This window comes from Myotis lucifugus, unplaced genomic scaffold (assembly GCF_000147115.1).
Source record: "Myotis lucifugus unplaced genomic scaffold, Myoluc2.0 scaffold_5, whole genome shotgun sequence".
Taxonomy (NCBI): Eukaryota; Metazoa; Chordata; class Mammalia; order Chiroptera; family Vespertilionidae; genus Myotis; species Myotis lucifugus.
Genome location: NW_005871053.1, coordinates 1036194 through 1056383, shown reverse-complemented (window position 1 = coordinate 1056383; position 20190 = coordinate 1036194). Strand labels below are relative to the sequence as shown.

The following is a 20190-nucleotide window of genomic DNA, read 5'->3' as shown; positions in this document are numbered from 1 at the left end:
CGTTGAAGCCAGCCTGGGTGGGTGCGAGAGAGTGGGGGCAGGTGCGGGCTGGGTCCGCAGGTCTCCCTAAAGCTCCCACCTCCCCCAGATGGGGCCCTGCCCCATCCACCATTCCTGCACACACTGTCAAGGTCAAAGAGCTTGTGTGGGAGACAGCTGGAGAGCTCTAAGGTGTAGGGGTATCCACCCCTTCCCCCACCACGCTGTCCTTGCCAATGTCAGCAGCCTCCCAGCCAGGCCCTGAGCCAAAGACTTGGTTGGGCCTGGCACCCCCACGCCTCCCCCACCCCCATGACTCACTGCTGGGTTTTGGGTCTCCCTAGGGGCCAGCGGCAAGTGGGACCTCAGGGGAAGTAGATGGGGGTGCACAGCCAGAAGGGGACCGGCAGGCCCTGGGCACTGGCCCTTGACCATGCCCTCCACACCTGGGATTTCCTGCTGGCCGGGGTCCTTCGGGCCACAGCCCTGCCAGATCTGGGGACAGTCAGTGCAGAGAATCCCAGGACCTTCTTTCCCTGCTGCAGTGGCCAGGCAGTGTGGTCAGGACAAAGGCCTTTGGCCAAGGATGTTTCTGTGGTTCTGGGCTGTGAGAGGGCTTGGATCACCCTGCACCAGCCTCTGCACAGTAGTGCATGTGGAGGTGGGGGTGGGGGTGGGGGCGGGGAGAGGTCTGCCTGTTTCACCAGCTCATGACAGTGCCGGCAATGGGGAGCAGGGACCCCTACCTGGGCCGCGATGCCCCCCAGGCCAGTGGCGTCACCCCCGCTGCTGGCGTGTGTGCCTGTGGTCCACGTGATGGACTCATAGTTGAAGATGGTGAAAGAGAACTTGCCGTCCGTAATGAGCACAGTCTGGAACGTGTTGACCTGCCAAGGAGGGAGGCCTGAACAGGGTCCTTCCCGCCTCGTCTCCGTTCCCAGGCCCTGCCCCTCCACTATTCCTGCACACACTGTCATTGTCTCCCCAACTAGACATTTGGTCAGCCATAGGGCAGAACCTTGATGGCCTCGTCCTCCATCCTCCACTGTGTCTCCAGTGCCTGAGGCCCTGGCACAGGCCAACCTGCCCCCTCCCCAAGAATCTGCACGGGGGCTGTGGGGGCCACCGACGCCAGGAGCAGACACTGTCCCCTGTGGGGGCCGGGGGCACAGAGAGTTCCTGCTCACTTGGTCAAATCCACAAACTGCCTTGAGGGAACAGGACAAAAACATAAAAAGAAAAGGGAAAGATGAACAGAGGAATCAAGGAAAAATGTTTTTAATAATCAGGTTTTATGATTTTCATGGAATTCTATTCCAAAATGTTAGTGGGTAGGGTACATATGAGGTGCTATTTCAGATCGGGCAAAGGATCATGGGATGAATAGGAAACTCCGAAAAACAATGAAATTAGAATTTTACATCACTCATGAAAATAAAGCCTAAATCAAGTAAGGCTGTAAATGACACCGTCGCAGCACTGGAAGAAATAGTGGGCACCGTGGAGAGCCTCTCAGGGAGGCTTAGGCATGACTTATGTTAACGCAAAAACAACAAAAAAAGAGATTTATACATTTGGCTACAAAAACTTCTGAATATCACAAAGTGCCATAAACGCAAACTGAGTGGCAAACAGCAAAGTGAAAAATGTTTTTATAATATATGCAGCAGGCAAGACTATTCATATTCTTAATACAAAAACGTCTACAGATCAATGAGAAAAAGACCAAAAAGATAACACAGGCTATGCTCAGATACATGACAAGTAGAATACAACTAGCAGGTAACACAGGAGCAAATCCAGCATCGCTAGGAATCAAAGATGTGGAAGTTTGAAAAGGCAAGGAAGGAAAGCGGGAGGGCTCCTGGCTGGAGTGCAGGGAACCGGGCACATCCCATGTGGCATGTGAGAATGCATGGGCACATTTTTGAGGGGAACATGAAATTCTGCAGGCAGTAATCTCCCTTTTAGAGGCTCATGCCAGGATAAACCTCAGTGGACTTGAGGCTGCGCATGCCCACCTCAGGGTACCCTGCACTCGAGGCCTTGGGCCAGCGACTCTGGGCCAGTGTGTGGACGTGGCAATGACCAGAGACCATACGGTGTATAGGCACACTTTGTTTCATTGCGTTTCATTGATGGCGCTTTTAGAAATTGTGTTTTTAGAAATTGAAGGGTTGCGATGACCCTGCATTGAGCACGTCTATTGGTGCCATTTTCCAATAGCATTTGCTTACTTTGTGTCTCTCTGTCACATTTTGGTAATTGTCACAATATTTCAGATTTTTCATCATTATGATATCTGTTATGGTGATCTGTGAGCAGTGATCGATGTTACAATTGTTTGGGGTACCATGAACCACCCCATTAAGACAGTGAACCTAATTGATAAATGTGTGTGTTCTGACTGCTTCGCTCGTCTCCCGTCTATGTCCCTCTCTTCAGGCCTCCCTGTTCTCTGAAACACAACAATAGTGAAATTGGGCCAATAAATAATCCCACAATGGCCTCTAGGTGTTCAAGTGAAAAGACCAGTCACGTGACTCTCACTTTAAATCAAAAGCTAGAAATGATTAAGCTTAATGAGGAAGGCATGTCAAAAGCTGAGACTGGCTTAAAACCAGACCTTTTGCACCAAACAGCTAAGTTGTGATGCAAAGGAAACATTCTTGAAGGAACTTAAAAGGGCTATTCCAGTAAATACACAGTGATAAGCTAAACAGCCTTATTGTTTATGTGCAAAAGGTTTTAGCGGTCTGGATAGAAGATCAAACCAGCCACAACACGCCCTTAAGCCAGCGGTTCTCAACCTGTGGGTCGCGACCCCTTTGGGGGTCGAAAGACCCTTTCACAGGGGTCGCCTAAGACCATCGAAAAACACATATATAATTACATATTGTTTTTGTGATTAATAACTATGCTTTAATTATGTTCAATTTGCAACAATGAAATTGGGGGTCACCACAACTTGAGGAACTGTATTAAAGGGTCGCGGCATTAGGAAGGTTGAGAACCACTGCCTTAAGCCAAAGCCTATCCCAGATCAAGGCCCTAACTCTTTTCAATTCTATGAAGACTTGGGGGAATTGAGGGGACTGCAGAAGGAAAGTCTGAAGCTGTCTGAGGTTGATTCATGAGGTTAAAGGGAAGAAGCCATCTCTATAACATCAAAGTACAAGGTGAAGCAGCAAGAGCTGATGTAGAAGATGTGGCAAGTTATTCAGAAGATCTAGCTGAGATAATTAACGAAGGTGGCTACACTGAACAACAGATTTGTAATATAGATGAGACAGGCTCACATTAGAAGACACCACCTAGGACTTTCATAGCTGGAGAGAAGTCAATGCCTGGCTTCAACGCTTCAAGGTTAGGGGCTAATGCAGCTGGTCACCCAAGAGCTCTGATGGAGATGGACAATGAGATTAATGTTGTTTTCATGCCTGCTAACTTTTCATGCCTGCTAACACAACACCCAAGAAGTCATTTCGACTTTCAAGTCTTATTATTTTGTAAGGCTATAGCTCACATAGATATGATTCTTCTGATAGACCTGTGCAAGGTAAGTTGGAAACTTTCTGGAAAGGATTCACCATTCTAGAAGCTATTAAGGACATTTGTGGAAATAGATCAACATAGCAACTTAACAGGAGTTTGGAAGAAGGTGGTTCCAGCCCTCAGGGGGGTTCAAGATGTCAGTGAGGAGTAACTGCAGATGTGGTGGAAATAGCAAAATATCTAGAATTAACAGTAGAGTCTGAAGGTGTGACTGAATTACTGCAACCTCATGACCAAATTTGAAAGGATAAAGAGTTGATTTTTACAGATGAGCAAAGACAGTAGTTTTTTGAGCTGGAATCCACTCCTGGTGAAGATGTTGTGAAGACTGTTGAGGTGACAACAAGGGATTTAAAATATCACATAAACTTAGCTGATAGGGGTTGAGAGGACTGACTCCAGTTTTGAAAGAAGTCTGTGGGTAAAATGCTTATAGCACTACAGAGAAATAGTCTGTGAAAGGAAGAGTCAACCAGTGCTTGTCATATGTTAAGAAACTGCCCTGGCCACCCAACCATCTGTAACCACCACCCCAATTAGTCAGCAGCCATAACATCGAGGCAGGACCCTCCACCAGCACCGAGATTACCCCTCACTGAGGGCTCAGATGATGGTTAGCCTTTTTCAGCGATATAGTATTTTTAATTAAGATATGTACTTTTTTTAAGTGTCCAATAATGCTATTGTACACTTAATGGACTACAGTATAGTGTCAACATAACCTTTATATGCAATGGGACACAAAAAAGTCATGTGACTCATTCTATTGTGATATTTGCTTTATGGCAGTGGTCTGTGTGTCTTCTTAGGTTAACGTTAACAATAGGAAGGTGTGAACCTAAGTGCTAGAGTTCTGAGGACAGGGAGGAGGTGATGGCCATGAAGGCGGAGTGGCAGCACGATCGGTCCGGGCAGCGTGTGTGCAGGTGAGGCCTGGATTTGAGGAGCCTTAGCAGCTGCACTGTCACCGCCTGTGGATCACCTGCTTCCAGAGCTGCGGCTGCAGAGAGGGCTCCCAAGTCTCCCTGTCACAGGCCACCTCCCAGCCCGAACTCAGGATCTCGACTCCCTGTCTTCTGAGGATGTGATGTGGATATCCCTTTTCTAACCCACATCTTTGGGTTTGGAAACGGGGACGTTAAGGTTCTCTGTCAACTCCGGAGGCGTTCTGGGTGCCTCTTCCTCCGCAGAGGTGAGAGTAATTTTTAAAATGAGGTAAGAGAACATATAAAATGAGGACAATGCCCACAATACTGTTGAGTGAAAAACAAACAACAACCACTCACAAACAGCATGTTCTTGGCGGCTCTATTTATTTTTTAGACTGTGGGTCAGTGGACACTAGGAAATGTTGACGGGGAGTTGTCTTCTGGTGGAGGAATTATAGTTGGGTTTTCTTTACCTTTTGTTACAAAGTTGTTTTGTTACAAATTGGTGGAAAGAAAAAACAAACAAACAGAACTTACAAAATGCCAGTGAGCTCTGTATGAACAGAAGCCCACAGTGCGCGATTTGCGGTAATGTTCACAGAAAGGCCCACACAGTGTGTCTCCCTCTCGTAGGCACCTGCTAACGTCCTTCTTCCTCTCTCTCACTTGTTCATTTTGGCTGCTGGGGCGCTCAGAGTCTGTGGGCATCTCGTCACTTGGCACATCCCTCCCTGGACCCACTTGCCCACCTTCCCAGTTCCCCTGAGCCACCTCCAGGGACCCTGGGCTCCATCTCTAGATGCCCGCTGGGCATGGCCATCTTGGCACATCCGGGGCCGAGTCCCTCACTTGCACCCCTAGAGCCTGAGTGCAGGCCCCCCTGTCCGCCCCCCCTCCCCAGTGTGTGCGACAGGAACCAGGCTCTGCTGTGATTGCTGTCGCTCCCCTTGCTGCCCAGTGTCCTGTCACATCCCCCCCGTGGCTGCTCTGAGCCATCCTGGTCCTCTACCCTCACCCCCCCCCCCACGTGGCTCAGACCCACCCTCCGGCTGGCACAGCCATGCTGGCCACTTCAGGGCAACTGGCACCTTTATCACATGGTCGTTTGTGACACCCCAGAGAGAGCCGTGTCCTGTCTGCTCTGTCCAGGGCCTGCCCCCCGAGAGGTGCCCCTACAGAAATGTGGGTTAAATGCGTGAACAAATAGCTCAGAGAACCTCTCTGCTCCCAGCGCCTCCTCGTGCATGGTGTGACCCCCAGGAGGGAGCACTGTCCTCATTTTGGGGGGGACCCACTCAGGGGGACTCGCCCACCAGCACTACCATGCTGGGCAGAGTGCTCAGTTACTCCTGAGCTCACACTTTGTTGTTTGGCACAGTCGAGGATGAAGTATAAGACGCGATAACTTCCTGACTGACCCTTTGAGGACAGAAGCATTCCCAACGGAAAACCCGGGAACACATCATCCTTCTCCTCTCCCCGGCGTGTGAGCTACTCTCCCGGGCCTTGTCAGGCTCGGACCTTCGTGAGTGACTCCCGTGCCTGAGCCCAGCTTTTCCTCTCAGGCATGGGCCGGCAACTAAAGCTGACCCTCGGCAAGGTGGGTGCCCTGGAGGGAGGCCTGGGCCCAGCTGTACCTCCTCCCTTCCCCAGGACAGAAACTCACGGGGGAGGAGGAGCTGCCGCCAAAGAAGGTCACGCGGTACCAGGTGGCGATGAAAACCCAGGTGGCAGAGAAGTCTGGGAGCTCGGGGAAGTAGCGCCTGATGTCCTCCGTGGCTCTGCGCAGCATGGCGGGGTCGGCGGCCTCCCGGTAGTACACATCCCCTGCACGCCGGTTGTCCACATCCGCCCAGAAGGCCGCCACCACACAGCGGTCCTTGGCGATGGGAAAGGCCACCGGGGTGAACTGAGAAACCTCCTTCAGGAAGGAGATGATCCCATTGTTGTTCACCTGTCAGGGCAGAAAGCCAGAGAGGGACTGATGGGGGCTGTGGGTGGGCACAGCCTCCCAGCCTCCCCCACCAGGCACCCTGCGAGGGTGAGCCGGGCTTGGGAAGAGCATCCCGGGATGGCCTGGCAGTTCCTGGTCCCAGACGGGGGACCCCTCAGCCTGATCCGTTGCCTCCTGGACAGGTTGTGTCCCAGATGCCCTGCAGGGTAACCAGCCCTGGGCTGCCGCTCTGGGGTCAGGGAGCCCCAGTGTGGGCCCTGGTCTTTGACATGTGGGGCCCTCAGGTCTGCTCAGCAGCCTGAGCTTCTGGATCCCATACCAGCCAGGGGCCTTCGGAGGGTAGGACAGGGTCCCAGCCTCTGGTCTGGAAGGATCAGGTGAGGGCAGGAGTGCCCATAGAGCAGAGGCGGGGTGCGCAGGGGCCAGCATTGCCAGGGGAGGCTGCAAGGGCCTCAATGACCAGGTGGCTTCTGTGCTCAGGACTCAGGGAAGTGGGAGCCCTAGAAGCTCCTGAGCAGAGGAAGGGGAGCAGCATCTTTGCAGCTGGACAGCCCTGATCCTGCCACTCGCTGGCTATGCAACCACAAGGTGCAGCCTGCGCGCTCTGCGCTCTGGATGTTTACCTCTGAGGCGGGGCTAACACTGCTGCTGGCCTCGCAGGGTCCTGGGCAGGGTCGAATGAGTTAGCGATCACAGAGCTGGGCTCGAGGCTGTCCTGACTCACTCCTGGGAAGATTGTGGTCAGAACTGTGCTTTTAGAAAACACCTTTAGGACTCCCCCTGAGGCGAGGGAGGCTCTGTTACCCAGACCAGCAAAAAGGGCCGATAAACATACTTCTCAAAGGCACCGATGAGCCAACAAGCGAGTGAGGTTCTTTTTTTTTTTTAATTTTTATTTTTTACTATTTTATTATTTTTAATTTGTACTTGCGAGTGAGGTTCTTGATTCCACGGGCAGGACAAGGAGCCTGGAGGGCCCTGGCACTTAGAGCCCTTTCCCTGAGAGACTACGTCCGCAGACATAGAAGCCACAGCTGCAAAGCAGACCTGCGATTTGAGTGGCCTCATGGAGGGAGAGGGATAGATGTCAGAGCTCAGAGCTGGCTCAAGGCAGGGACCTAGGGAACCTCACACTAAGCTGGGACCCCTCCCAGCTGCCCATACAGTTCAGGTGAACCTGAAGGAAGAGTCTTGTGCAGACTTATCACCTCCCGTCAGGCCTGTGACTTGGATTAAGGTGTTTCCTGCCAGGCGGAAGCAGAGAAACACCCTTTCTGGAGGAAGATGGTCTCACCTGAGGCTCAAGTCACTCCCATGAATGATGCTTCAAATGCAAAACCCAGGACACAGTCGGAGATAACGGGCGCACAAGGAAGCAGGATGCCACCAACAGGAATAAGTGGAAACATGAGAAACACCAGATACTAGAGTTATCTGACAATAAAATAACTAAATTTACTATGTTCAGACAGGCAGAGAAGCCCATGGGCCAGAACAGAGAGTCCAGAAATAACCCTTTGTTCGTGTGGTCAAATGGCTTTCAACAAACGGTGCTGGGAAAACAGGAGGTTCACAGGCAAGACAATGAAGTGGGACCCTTACCTAACACCACAGCCAAAAATTAGTTCCAATGGATCAAAGACCTAAAGGTAACGGCTCAAAATTAAACACTCAGAAGAAAACACAGGATAAAGGCTTCACAACGTTGGACTTGGCAGTGATTTCCTGCAGGTGACACCAAGGCACAGGTAACAAACAAAACAAACTGCAGTCCATCGAAATGAAAAACTTTTTGTGCATCAAAAGGCACGATTAGCAACCCACTAGATGGGAGAAAACATCTGCAAATCATATATCTAATAAGGGATATATAGAAAACTCATGCAACAATAAAGCCCAAAACAACCTGATTAAAAAATGGGCAAAAGACCTGAAATAGACATTTCTCCAAAGAAGACACATGAATGGCCAATCAGACATGCTGCGTCATCAGGAGAACGCGTGTCAAAGCCGAAGAGCGGTCCCTCCTCACACCCATCAGGGTGGCTTCCATCAAAGAAACAGGAAACACCAAGTGTGAGGGGCTCACAGAGAAGGGAACACGGCACAGCCGTTGGGAGAAGAGGTCACCACAGAGCCCCAGCCCAGGCCCTTTTGCAGAAACTCCGAGATTCCCAGAGGAGCAGGTGGGTCACAGCTGGAGCTGAAGCAGGACCCAGCCACACCCTGTTTAAAATTGGGACGCTGACGGGGCCGGTGAGAGCTCATCGAAGCTGAGTGTGACCCGTGGGGGCCTTGTGACTCGCTGGCCTCTCATTTGGGGTGAGCTGACTGGAACTTGACACTAACAAGGGAAGGGCCCAGGGTGGGAGGCCTAATGGAAATGGCTCAGTGGCAAGAGTCACCTTGGTTTTTGTGAAACAGTGGAGCTACCCTTGGGAAGCCTTTTCTCCCACTCCAGCGGCCAGTGAAGCCGCTGTTTTCCTGGGCCCTCCGGTCACAGCGGGTCCCCTCGGTGGCGGCAGCCTCCCAGTGCAGCCCCAACACGGGGAGCTCTCGGGAAGGCCAGTCAGTGCTGTGGGCAGAATCGGAAGCGGTCACCCTGGCCATGTAGGGGGCTCTTTCGGACCAGACAAGCCAGATTTTTACTGACCTTGGGTTGTTGCAAATGGCCTCAGCAGGCAAGCAGGCTGTTCTCTGAGGGCCAATGACCCTCTTTGGCCTGTGGACCACATACAGTCTCTATTGTGCATTCCTCTCCCTTCTTTTTGTTTTTGTTTTTACAGCCCTTTAAAAATATAAACAACATTCCTAGCTCACAGGCCATACCGTGGCTGTCCTATGAGGACCCCTGGTTTTGCAAATCCAGGCTTACTGGCACAGCCACGCCCACTCCCTACCTGTGGGGCTCAGAGCAGAGTAGCCAGTCAGAACCCGTATGGCTACAGGCCGAAGATGTCCACTGCCTGGCCCTCTACGGCAAAAGCCTGGCGGACCTGTCTGCTGGCAGGCCTGCCACGGAAGGGCACGGCATGCCTCACCAAAGACGCCCACTTGGAGGCCACTGATGAAGGAACAGACTGCAGCTGCTGGTGAAACAGTCTGGGTCCCTCTGATGGGGCTGACGCGGACTGAGCAGCTGGAGGTGCATCCTAGGTTGCCCCGGCCTCTGGGACTCCTCATGCCAGAAATGGCAGCTGGGCAGGAGGGAAGGACTGTGTGCTATTGAGGCAAAGCCACCAACACACACTGGGCTTGTCTCCCACAGACACTGGCCTGCTATTCCCAGGCGGGTCCTGGGACTGGGCTGCTGCCACAGGCGCCACGGGCCACCTGCTGGGGTGGGACCTGCCGCACTGCCCCTCCTGCCTCCCCCGCTCCTGGCCCCGCTCCCACAGACGGACCAGGTTTCCTTCCTGCCTTTGAAGTGCAAGTCCAACTCTCAGGTGTGTGTAGTGTGTGCAGGGCCGCTCCAGCCTGCCCACCAGCACTTGGCCTCATTCCTCTCCTGTGTGCCTCCCCACGGGGTGTGGGCCCAGAGCCCGGGGGTCCAGGAAGGAGGCAGAACAAGCCGGCCCTGTTCCCCTGCCAGAGCAGGGCAGGGCCAGGACCACAGCGGAGCAGGCAGCGGGGCCAGGCACTGGGCAAGCAGGCTGCTGGCAGGCCTGTCACCTGGACAGGATCCTCTTTGGATGTCCTCTTTCCAGATGGGAACTCTGAGCATCCTGTGTGGGTGGGGAGTGGGCAAGGGCTGGGTGAGGTGGGCCCAGGGAAGCGAGCTGCCTGGCAAAAGCTACTTCCTGCAAAATATCAATTTTTTTATTATTATTTTTCTACTTTCAATAGTACTTAGTAAAACACACCGCACAGAGATGGAAACAAGGAGAAAGGGTGAGGCCAGATCCCCTGCCGGACGCATCCTGTGAACGGGTGCATACCCCACATGAGAGGTGTGCTTAATCCCACCCTTCACCTACATAGGGGCCCACCAGCATGCTCTTCTCAGAGACTGGGCTGTGGCCTGGCTGTTGCTGGGACCCAGGGCCCGGGTGCTGCCCCACATCAGGGGCCATGTGGGCCTGAAGTCAGCCTAGCCCAGCCCAGTGGGACGCTTGCAGAGATGCAAGGAGACCCAGGAGCAGAAAGGGGAAATGTGTGGTGCTGTGGATAGGGCCTTCTGCTCTGCCCCCACGCAGCCTCCCCAGCCCTCCCTGCGGGCCCCCAGGCCCAGGCCCTGGGGTTAGTGCTGGTATTGCTGTCCTTTCCAGCAGGGGCCACCTCTCTGGTGTCCAAGCACCTGCTGCTGAGAAAAACAAGGTGCCGCTGAGTGTCACAGCCCAGGATGGGACAGCACAGGAGCTGAGTGCAGGGTAAGCAGCTGGCAACTGCCCCCTCTTTGCCCAGGCGGGTGTAGGAGGCCTGTGGTCAAGGAGGGGGTGTTCCTGTCCCCTCTGAAGAGACTGAGAATCTTGGGAAGGGAGTAGCTTGTCATCTGGGAGAAGCCGAGGCCACATGCTACAGGAAGCCCAATGACTGTGAACTCCAGGTGGCCCTTGGGGCATGAAAGAGGCCTATGCTTCACCTGGGGGGTGGGGACATATGTGGTCAGGAGGGGACTGGCCTGTGGGGACTCAGGCCTTTCCTGCAGGACACGGCTGGCCCTGGCTGGCTCAGGAAGAAGCACAGAGAGACTGTGCTGGTGGCATTTCCGACTTGGATAGAAGCAGGAAAGAGTGGAAGTATCCTGGAGAGTCTCTTGGAGAGACTTCCAGCCAAAAGCGTGTGAGTGGGACTGGCTGGTCCCCTGTGCGGGAGAGCATGAGGGCTCTCTGGTGCCACCTCGCTGGGCGGAGGGGCTGCTTTGAGAGGGCACCCTGGAGGGGAGCCAGGGACCCCGCGTGTGCGGCCACAGACCCCAGCTCTGCAAACATCAGAGCCAAGAGGGCGGGCCTTGGTTCCTGCTTTGACTTCTCTGCCAAAAATAAAACAATAAAGCCCCTGAGGCCTTTTATAAGCTTGTTTTGAAAAATGTAGGCATGTCTTTTATTTCCTGGCAGCTCTCTGGGTAATCAGGGTTCCTCCCACAAGCACAGTTGGGGCCGGAGTTCTGCTTGAAGGGCAGTGAGTGGGTAGGGCTCCTGGGGCCCATGGGCAAGGTCAGTCTGAGCCCTGGAGCCCAGAGCCTGGTGTACACCAGCCCGGGAGAAGGAAGGCGGGCTCGTGGCTGGCACCCATGTCCTGGGGGAACAGTGCTTGGGGCTGTAGGAAGATTGGGAGGGGAGGGCACTACCACCAGGGGCAGCCAGGGCCAACTTCCTGGGGGAGGGGTATCTGAGGGGAGCCAGTGCCCAGTTGGCTGCGGGGTTGGGGTGGGGGTGAGCGTGGGGGGTGAAGGAGGAATTCCCAAGGGTGGGAAAGAGAAGGTGGTGTTGGGGGACCAGCCCTTCCTTCCCTTCCAGGCCAAGCCCTGCTGGGCTGTGGGCCCTGGGCTGCACTTCCTGCTGTCTGCTGTCCAGGGCCTCCCTGCGGCCACACCCTGGTCTGCAGGGCCTCATGGCACTGCCTTCTCTGAGTCCAGCCCTTTGAACCCCTCCAACACCTGTCCCTTCCATATCCTCCTGCTGTCCCCCCTCTCTTCCCTTTCCCATGTACACCTAGCCAGCTCGTGCCTCCCCCTCCCTGGCAAAGCCACCTTTTTGCCTCACCTCTGGTACACCTCAGCCAGGTGCCCCTCTAGGGCCAGAGCCCAACTCCACAGAGGCCCCTGGACATGATTGCCTGTGGGCAGCAGTCCCTCATCACCTGGGCCCCCATACCCTCCGTCTACACCCATCACCAGCCTGAGCCCAGACACAAACTCCCACTGTGGGCCTGATACGCCCCTGCTTCCCACATACACCTAGGCCTCTCACTTCTTGGGACAGTGGCTGCTCCCCTGGGACTCAGCCCCATTCCAGGCCCCATCCCCAGCAAGCACCCAAGGTGGCCTATGCCTGATGCCCCGTCAGGCTAGTGCAGGTGGTAGAATGTGTTCAAGTGCCAGGGGTGGTGTCTGGCCCTGGACAAGCCCTGAACCGACTGGAGGACAGTGGGCCCTGGCTGCCTGCTGTGTGCAGGGTTTGGGGTTGGGGCCCATGCCTGGACACTGTCCTGTTCTCCCTCCTCCCACCCTGGCCTCCCTGCAGAGCTCAGTGTGGGAAGCAGTGCTTCAGGTGGCAGTTAACAAATCACTTGCCCCACTGAGGTGGGACCCTGTGGAGAGGTGGTGGGGGGGGGAGGGTGAAACCAGTGGGGCGGCCCCACCCAGCCGCCTGCTCACAGACCCATGGGAGAAACATCTCCAGGGGCCAACTCTTCCAGCTTCTTCTGTTCTTGGGCCTGCTCGCTGCCCCCACCCCTATCATCAGTCTGACTACAAGGATGGCCTGGAAGCCAGGGGCCACAAGGAGCACCTGTGGCCGGGGCCCTTGGGGGGCAGCTCGTCCCAGCCAGCCCTGCACTAGTACATGGGAGGCAGTGGAGACTTGAGCTTGCAGGGTTAGGGGTGCCCGGGGCACCATGAGCAGGATGGCAGGCCGGTGGGTGCCCTCAGGAGGAGCAGCGCTTCTCAGGTGGGGCCCTGGACAGGCACCAGGAACCTGATTAAAGGCTGTTTCTGGGGCCCTTGCATGCTGGGGAGGGTCCAGGGCTCTGCATTTCTCTCCTGCTCCCAGGTGACCCGGCAGACTCCCACAGTAGGATCTGCTCTGGCCAGGTGCCTAGTCCTGGACCATGCAGGAGCTGAGTGAGTGGTGGCCTCCTGGTTGACCCAGGCCAGATGAGGTGACTCCTTCACCCAGGAGAGAAGGATGCAGACGAGGATGCCCTCTGGGTGACAGGCAGCAGGGAGATGCTGTGAGAAGCACATTCCCTCTGACCCACTAGGAAAGGAAAGCAGAGAGCGGGAGACTTACATAAGGACACACAGGGGGTCGTGCACCGGCGACATTAGTTCATGGGAGATCCTGAAACCACCCACAGTCAACAACTCATTGGTTAAAACGACATGGTGCAGCAACTGGATGAAATATCATACTGTCACCAAAAAGCATGCTCTAACACACTCAAGGCATGGGGAAATGCTCACATATGTGCAACATAAACTTGTATGAAAGGGCAAGTTTGTTTTGTAGAACCCTAACGGTGCTTGAAACAAACCAGGGAGTTTGGATGCAGGATCACGGTTCTGTCATCCCATGTCAGAAGATGGGTGACTCGCACTGACTGAGGCCGCCAGGAGCCAGCACTCTCCTGGAAGCGGGGACAGCGCAGGGAACAAAGCAGGAAACAGTGAGTTCAGCTCTCAGAGTGACACGCTGCTGCCACCACATCTTGCCCCCTAGGCTCAGCCTGGCCTCAGGCAGGACTTCAGGATGCTACATGGATGAATGCATTAGTGAAGAAGTCCATGGGGAGTGAACACACCAGGTTTCCATGCGAGTTGTCTGGAAAGACAGTCTGGCAAGCTGGTCACTTCTAGCTAAGAAGTTCTGGCTCACAGAGTCCCCAAGAGATAAGGAGTGGGGACACCCGAGTCATTCCCAGCTGCCAGGCTTGCTGCCCAGTGAGGTGCACAGGGTCAGACCATCCAGCCTAAAGCCAGGGGCAGGTAAGGGCAGGAAACAGAGGCGGGGGAGAGGCCCATTTGGCTTCATTGGCTGCCCTGTAAACAGGCTCGAGGGGCAGGGCCAGCAGCTGGAGGCCAGTGAGTGGGGACGGTGGCCTGGCCCAGGGACTTGACTGCAGGTGCTGGGAAGTGGACGTGTTTCCAAGGCAGAGCTGCCAGGCCCAGCTGCTGACAATGTGGGGACAAGGAAGGGAGGGAGGCCCTGAGGAGGCTCCGGGGGCTGCCTGCACGCTCTGGGCAGTGGGCTGGAGGAAGCAGGGCTTCGGGCTGGGCCCTGCTAGTTTGGGCTGGAGTGGTTAGGAAGCACTTGGACATGAGAGTCTGGGGCCCTGGATCTGCCTTCTTAGCCTGAGTTTCCTCATCTGTACAGAGGATGACCGTCCTGCCTGTCCTCTCACAGGCTGCCAGGGAGGAGGTCTGGGCAGGGGGGCCAGTGCCAGCTCGACCCCGACTCCAGCTCTATTCCACCCCTGCATCTCTTTCTTCTGCTGCCCCTCCCCAGGCACAGCAGGAAGGGAGCGCCCATGAGGGCGCCCACAGCAGGAAGAGGGGCAGCTCCCAGGCCACCCTGGAGCCGGCTGGGCTCTTACGGGTTTGCTCAGTGGGTTCAGAAGAAGCAGGACTCTACCACCAGGCCTTCCTGCATCTCACCAGGCTGTCCCTGGGGGTCAGGGCAGGTTTTGTAGATGGCTTGGAACTGGTGGCCAGAACAGCTAAGACAGTGATGGTTGGACATGTGTCACGGGCATACTCAGATGGGGCACTCTATTGCATAGAGAGGAAACTGAGGCTTTGGGAGGAAATGACTAGCCATGGCGGCCATGATCTGGGGAAGGCAGAATAGGGACAGTATGTTCAGGGTGGGCATGCATCCTCCCTCTGTCAAATTCGTTGTTAGTACCACACCTTCCCTCTGGGCACACTGTCCACCTCAGCTCCCACTCAGCTCTGCATGCTGGGACTGGCTCCAAGGTGTTCCAAAAGACAAGGAGGGTCAGAGGGGTCAGAGCAGCATGGGTGAGAGGCCAGCAGGGGTTGGAGGAGGCCCTGGGGTGACAGGTGGAAGGGACCCTAAGGGTCTACCACTCCAACAGCTCAGTCTTGGAGACACGACTGTCAGATCCTGCACCCCCTTCCTGGCCTCTGCAACCTTATAACATACTTGTGGGTCCTTCACAGGGTGGGGCACCTTCACAGGAGTTGCCCACCTGGCAAACCCTTCACCCAATGAGGGAACAGAAGCTGAGTGGTGACGTGCTACCTGAAGCCACTAGTTGCAGTTCCTGGTGACAAATAAACCGGGATCTTCCTTTGCATCTCCATAACCCCAACCGGGGGGCGGGGCTGCACCTGGGACTTCTGCAGAATTGCTGCCTCTCACTTCCCATGCCACCCTGAGTGGACGCTTCACCTTGGCCAGACCCGTAGGCCATGGCACAGCTGCCATCTATACTCACAAACCATGTCCCTCAGCAGGCTGCTGCAGCTCCAACCTGCTAGCAGCACTGGCTGGTGTAGGACCTTAGCAATAGAATGACTCTCCATGATTTTCAGAGCCTCATGACGTAGCACACGCAGCTGCTATGACGTGAGAAGAAGCCTAATGCTGGGTGCCTCTGGAAAGTAGGCCCCCAAGCATCACAGGACTGAATCCTTACTAGGGTGTAGCCTGTGTCCTGATTCCATGGAGACTCAGAAAGCATTGATCTCCAAGCAGCGTCACTGGTAACTTCACACCTTGTGACAAGTGGGCCCTGTCAGAGGGCTGACGCACCCATCCCTCCATCCCTCCAGCCACTCAACAAGCCTGCTCTTTGCCAAACAATAGGCTGGGGACTAAGGGGACAGAGGCTGGGGGTGGGGGTGGGGAACTGGCCTATAGAGGGTTCTCACTCGGCTGGTCACAGGGGGCTGGGCTCAGGGCTGGCCCAGGTGTGCTCTGCTGGACAAGGGTTGGATCCAGGGACATGCAGGAAAGTGTCTTCTGGACCTGAGTGGGTGTGGGGCCACCTGGTCGGACCCACTTGCTTTAGAACAAATATCATCCCTTCCCTCCTTTGGCTGTGATTCTAAGGCCTCCCTGCCCGCCGGTCCGTTCCCTCCCTGACACAGGGAGGTGCTCTGGGCATTGCCCCTCAAGAACTCCATTCTTTCCTGCAGAGTGAAGAGAAGGTGAAGGGGCTCACTATGTCCACATGGGCAAGTGTTTTTCAAATAACATCTCTGTTTGAGGAAGAAGCTCTTATGAAGATCTGTGTTTTGCTAGCAGTCAGAATGTTGGTTTCTGATGAAACCATTTGTTTTGCTAGCAGATCTGTCCACTTCAGCGCCCTCTCCCCCGTTGTTTTGGCAAGGGTCAATGTTTTTAGAGGGGCTGGTCAGAGGGTGGACTGTTTTCCTAATATTTTCACCTGTGACTGTGGGTGGGAAAGTTGAGCCTGGCCAGTTCCTAAGGGCCATGTTGATGCAGTGTTGTGTAAGATGGTGCCAACATGAGTTTTCCCAGTTCTAAGATGTATGGGGCTCCTCAGCTCCAGGAGACGCTGAGCACAGCTCTGCCCTGCTCACTCCACATTCTGAAGTCAGTCCTGGCTCCAGGTCCAAATCCTGGTCCAGAGGGACTTCCAGCGGGTGCTTCTACAGAGCAATGGCTGCCTCCTGCCACCACAGTCACATCAGCAAATGCTGCCCCCAACGCGAGGAGGCCTTTCTGCACGGGCTTGGGAAAGGCAGCTGCCCAGCGGTGGGGTGGCCAAGTGGTGGAGGGAGCCAATGATGTTGGCGAGGGGGTGGCAGAGGCCACATGAACAGTGGCGGGTAAGAAGGACAGGAGTGCCAAAGCTGTGGATGGTGATGGAGGCAGTGTTGGAGATGGTGGGGATGATGGAGCCGGTGACAATGCTGATGGGGGAGATGGCAGTGCAGGGGGTGGTGCTGATACTGGGCTGATGGGGGAATGGGAGGTGGTGGTGGTGATGGTGGTGGGAATGGCAGAGGTTGTGTTCTGGGCATTGGTGTTGGAGGTGACAGTGCATCGGGCTGCCCGGCCGCTTTCTAGCCCAGATTCAGGGCGGTGCGCTGGGCCCACCCACAGAAAGTGCATGATGCAGTGAGGAGAGGCACAGCATTTCTTTCCCGAAGGGGCCAGGGTCCCGCCCTGGGAGCGGTGGAGAGAGAATTGGCCCATGCCTGCTGTCTCTGAGAGTCAGGACCAGGCCAGGACTCCCCCCACCAAGCTGGGACCAGGCACCGGCAGACCCTCAGTGCACGCTGCCCACGCTCCAGGCCGGTCAGGCGGGGGCAGGGGCGGGGCAGGCGCCCGTCGCCAAGGTGGTGGGGCTGCAGCTCGCACCCCCCACCGGCCCGCTTCTCCTGCGGGCCGCTGTCCGGCCTTGGCCGCCGAGGGAGGAAGCGCTGTCCTCATTCCACCTCTGGCCGCCGTGGTGCCAAGCTGCTGGCGGCGGCGGCGGGAGTCGGGGCGGCGGGCAGCGGCCGGGGCACAGCGCCCTCCCCGGCGCCCCGCGGGCTCGGGTACTCACGTAGAGTCCGGAGTGCTCGGCGCCGAAGAACGGGAAGGGCACGGAGAGCGGCCGCAGCCCGGAGCCGCCGTCGTCCTGCTTGGGGGTGACAGCGTCGCCGTGCTCCGCGCCAAACGGGTAGAAGTCGGCCAGGGCCACCGCGCCGCGCACCCCGCGCGCCCCGAGCCCCCAGGCCACGGCCAAGAGCAGCGCCCAGGCGGCACCGCACGGCATCGCCAGCGGTCGGCGGCGGGGACCGAGCGGGACAAAGCAGCGCAGAGCTGGGACGGACACGGACAGAGCGGGGACGGAGCGGAGCGGAGCGGGGGCGCAGCGGGGACAGAACGGGGACAGAGAGGGACAGAGCGGGGCTTCGCGGTCCCCGCCGCCTGGAGCGAGGCCGCTGTCGGGAGTGGCCCGCAGGGCCGAGCGGGCGTTCGGGCAGCGCGGCCGCGCCGTCGACAGCTCTGCGCCCTGCACCCGCGAGCTCCGCCGGGCCGCTGTCCGGTGGCCGCTCCGCGAAGGAAGGCGCCGGGCGGGACCGCGTTCGGGGCCGGCCCCGCCCCTGGGGCGGCGATTTAAATATCGAGCCGGGCCGCACACGGCATGGGCGGGGCCATGCAATATAGGGCGACTCTAAAAGCGCCAGGACGGCAGAAAGCGCGGGGGCGCGCACAGAGCCCTTGACCCAGGGCTTGGGGCACTTAGTGCCCCTGCGCCGCTTGGAGGCCCAGCCCACGGACCCCGCGGCCCCCACGGTCCCAGTATCCCCCCGAGACGGTGTGGAGAAGTGAGGGCTTCGCGGGCGCACGCCTTGCGACGGGGACCGTCCTCCTCCGTGAGGCCGCAGTGTTGTGCACAGAGCAGTTTTGGGACAGACCTCAACTTGGGGGGCAGGCTTTCCGCGTGCTCTTTCAGGTTGCTGCCCGGCCAGGGAACCCGGTCACCCCGCTGCCAGAGTGTCATCAGTGGAGGGGGGGGGAGGGGCACGCTGGCTGAGCAGTGCCTGGATGAACCCTTCTAGAGCAGCCAGAGGCCAGCCCTACATTGCCCCCCAAACCTCCCTAGCCTTGAGCCTGGGGGCTCTGGATTCCTGTGCAGGGCGAGGCTTCCTATCTGGTTTAATGTGGGAATGACCCCTGGCCTGGGGAACCTCAGGGTATTAAAGTGTTTCTGCCCCAGAGGTTTCCTGCCGGGTGCAGGCAGCAAGAGAATTTTGGCGACTCCTACGTAAAGCAGCCTAAAGCAGTCGTTTGCGGGGGAAGGCTGGTCAGTGGGGTCCTCTGGCAAGTGGTTTGGTGTCCCTGGGCCCCTGGGTGGGAGTAAGACCTCAAGAGCCCACATTCAGATTCTCTGTCCCCAGCTGTGGTCATCCCAGCCCTTCTTCTGCCTCTGGGACTGCTGACCTGGGACATCACTGTGCATTTGCCCCTCAGGGGGCATCTGTTCACCTCTGGGTCCCTAGGCCCAGGGCAAGACCCGACTCTTGGGGCCTCAGTTCCTCCCCCATCCTCTCTGCTCTCAGAGTCCTGATGTTGGTGACTCCAGCCAAGCCCCGGGCCCCTGAAGACAGGTGCACCCCCCAAAGATAAGCAGAGAGAACAGTCACCAGGTCCTGAGAGGTTTCACACTTGTCTTGGTTTTTCTGTATTTTCCAAAACGTCTTCAATGAGCATGTTGTTTTGCAGTCAAAACAAGGAACATTTGATGTGATTTTTAGGAACTAGTGGGAGGGTCCCTCTGTGTGTGGATAATTCTGAGGCCACCGGTTTTCACAGATCCCGTTAGGATGCAATCAGGGCCACTCGAGAATTTCAGGAGGCCAGCCCTACACGGGCAGCACCCCGAGAGTGAGGGCCCGTAAATGCCCTAGTCCCACGAGGTGCAGCTGTGGAAGGGCTGGAGACCCTAGGACACCAGGACGGGGCTCCCAGCCCCACCGCCCCAGGGAATCTCCTGGGCAGCTTTGTGAGATGCTCAGGCCCGGGCCCACCCAGAGAGCCTGCTTACTCCACGGCCTTCACCCTGGGCTGATCTGCAGCCTGGCCTGGGGGTTAACACAGGGCCTCACCCCCACTGGTCATTACATTAAAACAACAACAACAAAAACAACAACACAAAACACAACTCCACTGGCAAAAGGAGAAAAAATGTTGTTGTTTTTTTCAGGTGCTAAAAATATTATCAGGAAATAGTTTTCAGCAATGTGCCGTTGTAGGTTCTCCTCTGGACTCAAGGGCGCCTTTGTCTCTGCCACAGAAAGTCCACATTTATCAAAACCAAAATGGTTTATCAAGCAGGCTCATGTTCTGCGGCAGGAAACCCGAGCCTCCCCATAGGCCTGTGACATTTTAATTTAGGGCCTGCGTGTGTGTGCAGTTTAGATGGGGGAGCCTGGAGCCGACCTCTGGATGCCCCAGGACTGGGGACTCCGTGCGGGGTAAGGTGGTGAGTGTCCACACCTGGCCCAGGGGGCTGTTCCCTGCAGGGCTGGGGGAGGGGCTCTGGGTGAGGCTGCTAGTTTGCAGGAGCTGGCTGGCTTGTCTCTCTTCCCATCTCTCGAGATTATCTCCTTCCGTCAAGAAGGAG

At 56.4% G+C, this 20190-nt stretch overlaps 1 protein-coding gene across 1 annotated transcript in view; it reads right to left on the bottom strand.

Annotated features, from left to right (window-relative positions):
- Positions 1–18080, bottom strand: part of SNED1 (sushi, nidogen and EGF like domains 1) — a 49728-nt gene extending 31648 nt beyond the window's left edge. The window contains exons 1-4 of the mRNA XM_023743373.1: positions 17623–18080; positions 6130–6417; positions 726–866; positions 1–13 (exon numbers count right to left, since the gene is read on the bottom strand). Of these exons, the coding sequence (XP_023599141.1) occupies positions 1–13; positions 726–866; positions 6130–6417; positions 17623–17835 (655 nt within the window). The 5' untranslated portion in view covers positions 17836–18080. The remainder of the gene's footprint in view (positions 14–725; positions 867–6129; positions 6418–17622) is intronic.
- Between the last annotated feature and the right edge of the window lie 2110 nt (positions 18081–20190).